At 39.5% G+C, this 5,319-nt stretch overlaps 1 protein-coding gene across 1 annotated transcript; it reads left to right on the plus strand.

The window, feature by feature from the left end:
* The first annotated feature begins 770 nt into the window (after positions 1-770).
* On the plus strand, positions 771-4,535 carry LOC109243329. Its single transcript, XM_019410237.1, has 5 exons — positions 771-857; positions 942-1,080; positions 1,230-1,444; positions 2,790-3,704; positions 4,188-4,535. Exons 1-5 carry the CDS (start codon positions 771-773, stop codon positions 4,533-4,535), a joined length of 1,704 nt encoding a protein of 567 aa, XP_019265782.1.
* Positions 4,536-5,319: the final 784 nt, after the last annotated feature.

The following is a 5,319-nucleotide window of genomic DNA, read 5'->3' on the forward strand; positions in this document are numbered from 1 at the left end:
TAAAAGTTAGTGAGGGATTAAGAGGTTAATTCCTAGGTTACAATAGGTTGTAATCTGAAGTTTGCTCAGTAGTGAAGTTGAAATCCTACAAGGGTAGGTCGTGATTTTTAATTCCGTGAGCTGGAATTTTTCCATGTAAAACTCCATTATGTCATTTACTTACTGCAGTATGCGTGCGTTCTGTGGGAACTAATATAGAACCTTGTTCTCTATATAGTTTGGTGGACCTTTAGTTTCTATCTATTGGTATCAGAGCGGGTTCTTTCTATCAGGCTAACACCTAGAAAAGATCCTCATGGCTGCTCCACCAAACTTCGAAGAAGGTCAATCTACCTACATACCACCTAGATTCAACGGCCAATACTATGAATGGTGGAAGACAAGGATGCATGATTTCATCATGGCTAAAGATTCAGAATTGGGATATATTATCTGCGATGGCCCGTTAGATCCTACGAAAACCATTGGTGAGCCAGCAGTGACAGTTCCTAAAACAAGAAAGGAGTTTAACGATGCTGATCGCAAGGCTGTTAGGAAAAAATTTCGAGCAAAAAAGATTCTCGTGTGTGGTATTAGACCAGATGAATACAATAGGATCTCAACTTGTCAATTCGCTATGGAGATCTAGGAAGCTCTCAAAACAGCACACGAAGGGACAAGTCAAGTCAAGCAATCGAAGATTGACATGTTAACAACTGAGTATGAGCTCTTCAGGATGAAGGTTGATGAGTCCATTTAGGACATGCACACTCGCTTCACCTCTATCATCAATGAGCTACTCTCTGGGAGAAATCATTCCCAGTAACAAGCTTGTCAGGAAAATACTTAGTGTATTACCTGTTTCCTGGGAAAGCAAGGTAAATGCCATCACAGAGGCAAAGGATTTGTAGAAGCTGACCATTGATGGACTCGTTGGTAATCTAAAAACTTATGAAATAAAGAACAAGGACAATGAGAGAAGAGATCCCAAAAGGGAGAAGAACCTAGTCCGCAAGAAAGACAACAATGACTCAAGTGGTGAGGATGCTGATATGGCCTATCTGACAAAGAGATTTCAGAAAATGGTTCATAGAAATGGAGGTATTCCAAAGAGGGGAAGTTCAAGCAAGCCAAGAGGGTATGACCTATGTCATAAATGCGGGAAGCCAGGACACTTCATCAAACACTGACCTCTCCATAAGCAAGACCAGTGCAAGCACAACACAGATAAAGGAAGCAAAAGGAACCAGATTACGAAAATAAATTCAAGAGAAAAGATGGCGTTGACAATATTATGAAACAAGCTCTTGATTCATGGGGAGACTCCTCCAGCAAATCTGGAGAGGGTGATGATCAAGGAGACAACTCTATGATGGCAGTAGAAAGTGATGCAGCTGAATATGATTCCATCTTTGCTCTACCGGCAAAATCAGATGAGGATGAGGAAGATGACGTTAATGATGAGGTAAACATTATGGATGTTCAAAGAAATTTGAAGTCTTATTCTCAAAAGAAGCTTATATCCTTAGCTAACATTTTAATTGATGCATATCAGTCTCATTAACGATAAAATGTGCTACTGTGGACCTTGGAGAAGTAGAACATGAGAGAGATGATCTAGTGGTGGTTGTGGTCGATCTAAAAGATACCATTGAGAGTTTAATTGGAAAAAGATATCTTGACTGAGAGAGTTGCAAACATAGAGCATGAGAGAGATGGCCTATTGGTAGTAGTTGTAGACCTAAAGAAAATAACTGAGGAACTAAGAAGGGAAAGTAGGCATATGAACACTCAAAAGGGAAATGAAGTTGCAAGTGTGGCACACCTTAGGCTTGAAAATGAGCTAAAATAAGTGAAATCTAGACTGTGTGCTGAACTTGAGAGAAACAGAAAACTTCAGGAAGATCTAGGCAGAGTGAAAAATGACCTAGAAAAATCTCTTACGTGGACCTAGTCCTCTGATGCATTCAGTGCTATGTATAAGAACAATGGGGGAATCGGGTTCCAAAAGGAAAAAAAATCCTACAACCCGCATAGCTGGTACGTTAGATATAAGGTTAAATGATGCACTTGGTTGAAGGTTGAGTTATTTACAAAGAGGTATAGGGATCAATTCCTACTAGATACTTTACACACATCCCTCTATGCCAGTCTAGAGAGATAGGATCTGGTAATTTTTGGTGATCTTGAGGCGATTAGAGAGAGAAAGTCCTCCCATGACCGCGCTGGCCATTGCCCAGCCTTCAATGGAGCTTGGGCAGTCGTCTTCCAACCTTAGACCAAACACCTCCTAACCCTATACCAATCCAAAACTACGCAAAATTACTCCAGCCCCAAACATTAAATGCTCCTACGCACGTAAACACTATAAACCTAAAACCAGTCGAGTTTTTACATGGAGAACCAATGGTGAGATGGAAGAAACCAGAGGTTAAACAATCAATTGTGCAGCAAGGACTTCATCTAGCAGTTCTGGGCAAGTTTTTATATGGCAAACCAGTGATTCAAGAGTTGAGGAAGGCAATCCCAATCCAGTATGAACTTAAAAGGATTATGTTCGATAGGCTTGATTGAAGACACACGTGTTTTGATCAAATTATCATTAATGGGGGATTATATTCATTTATTGTCCAAGCCAGCATTTTATGTGAAGGTTCAAGGGGAGATTTGGAAGATGAGATGCACTAAATGGAGTCCATGGTGGTCTCCAGATGTTGAAACACCTATTGCAATCACTTGGATCTCTTTCCGGGACCTCCCTCCTAATTTATTTGGTAAGGACTTTGTTTTCTCATTAGCTAATGCAGTAGGTCTTTGATACAAGACCTAGTTGTGCTAAGGTCAAGGTGGAAGTAAATCTACTTGCTACACTGCCACAAAGAATCAAGATTATTGAAGAAGCTGATGAAACTGGACCTGAGGAGTCTAAATGGATCAAGATAAAGTATGATTACATGCCTAAGTACTGCAAGACATGTAATAAACAAGGTCAAAATGGGGGTGAATGCTTGGTAATTCATCCAGAATTGCACAAAAAATTTAATGAGGAAGGTGATGATCAAGGTAAGGAAAAGGAAGTGGTGGCGCGTAGTGATGTAATTAGGACTGCTACTAACACTTCTAAGGTGTTGTCGAGTGGAAAAGTATTGGGGAAACATATCCCTAACCCAGCAAAGCAAGAATGGATGCAAAGAAGGAATAATAGATTCCATAGAGACAAAAATGGCCACATTATTGAAGCTGCTAGTCAGAACGAAGGTGACAAATTAAAAGGGAAAGCCAAAGAATATGAAATTGTTACAAAGAACTCTTTTGATGGTTTGGAGGTTGAAGAATCAGACAAGACAATTTTGAGAATCACTGAAGGCAAGGGTGAAGAAAATAGCAAGGACAAAAGCCAAGAAAAAGGCAAGGATCAAGCTAAAAAGGGGAAGGAGAAGGAGAATTTGAATAATTCCGAAAATCCTAATCATACTTCTAATGGAAGTGGGAGTAGGGAAGCTGGGAAGGAAGGAATCCCAAATCCTAAGGGAGAAGGGATTAATAAACTCCAAGATCTAATTCATGTGAAGAAAGAAGCCGTGGAAAAGGTTCTTGAAAAGGAAAAGAGTGGGAATCATTCTCCTACTCCTACTGGGAAAGGAACTAAGGCAGCTATAAATGGAGTTGGAGATGGATGTATTAATATTTTCGATGGGTCATCCCCTGGCCTACTGGCAATGGGGGTAATGAAGAAATTATGAAGGAAAGAACAATGGATTTGGTGACAAGAAGGCTCGATGCAGCTCGTGAAGACATTCATGTCACAACTAATTACTCTTGTAAAGAAATTCCTACACAAACATGTGGTGATAACTCACAAGGTTTGGAAACTTCAAAGACTTTAACTGATGCCAAGAAGGCTTGAGGTGATGAAGTTAAGGAAGTGGAGAACACAAATGTAGGAGAATTGAATGACAAAAGCAATGCTCAAGCTGGAAATTTACAAGACTTAAACAAAGGTGGTTTGGAAACCCTAGCTTGAGTTCTAAGGTTAAGCAATCAAAGCCATCAATTTGAGGTGATAGAGGATCATAAAATGAATCTGGAAAGCAAGGTGGATCAGCTCAATTATCATTGAGCAAGAAGAAAGGCAATGGAATAGTAAACCCTAGCAAAATATGGGAGATTTTGGCCTTCGTTGATGGTATTTCAGTGTATGCATTTAGGGAATTGAAGAGGATGTTAATATGAAGTTTAGGGATGATACAATGGAGTCATACCAAAAAATAGGCAAAGGTAAGGGTAGTGATCCTAATGGAACAGTGTTTTCTGCGCAGACTACTACAGTGTTTCCTGAACTTGGCAGTGTTTATGAATTGCAATTCAAAATAATGCAGGCTATTGTTTCTTCTATGGAGCAGAACAAGGGGAATGAACATGCAAAGGAACAATTTGAACAAGCAATTGTACCAAGATCAGCTGAGGAAGTAAAAGCAGTTCCAATGGCTTGTGAATCTGGCACTGATCAGATCATTCAGTTGCAACTTAATGTTTCATTGAAGACTCCGTTCTAGGACTTACATGATCTAGTTGCACACAGTGTGGCACCAGTAGGGGAGGATATATTGAGGAAGAATCATATGGAGGAAAGAAGGAGATGATGAATCAACTGCAGGCGATTTCAAACTAGTGGCAAGGGAAGCTGACTTATCACCTATAGCTAGTGCAAAGACAGGTAAGAAGACAAAGAAAAATTCGAATAAAAAGCCACTTCCACCTTCAAGAATAATTCCTAGGAGGGCAGCATCTCAATCTAAATGATGATGATCAAAACACTTATTTGGAACATAAGTTCTGTGAATACACAACAGGCCTTTCCTAGAGTGATCAATATGCAAAGGAAGCATAATTACTTTGTCATTTCATTGATGGAGCTATTTCAGAAGAAAGGTTTTATACAAAGATATAAGAGAAGGTTGAATATGTAGATTACTTACTCAAACATTAATGGTAAGATATGGTTGTTCTTTGATGCTATGGTAGAATGGGAGTTGATGATGGAGACTGAACAACAAGTAATTATCAAGGTGTTGCATCATGAGTTAGGGTAGCACATTATAATGACATTTGTATATGCAAAGTGCTCAGCTATAGAAAGACTGGAACTATGGGACAACCTATATTACTTGGCAAGTGACATGGAGTTACCTTGGCTTGTAGAAGGGGACTTTAATGTGGTGTTACATGAAGATGAGAAGATAGAGGGATTTCCAGCACACCCTCCTAAGTATGAGGATTTTTCTTTTTGTATCAACTCTTGTGGTTTGTTTGATCAAGGGTACAAAGGGAGTCCTTTTA

Source organism: Nicotiana attenuata, unplaced genomic scaffold (assembly GCF_001879085.1).
Source record: "Nicotiana attenuata strain UT unplaced genomic scaffold, NIATTr2, whole genome shotgun sequence".
NCBI classification, from domain to species: Eukaryota; Viridiplantae; Streptophyta; class Magnoliopsida; order Solanales; family Solanaceae; genus Nicotiana; species Nicotiana attenuata.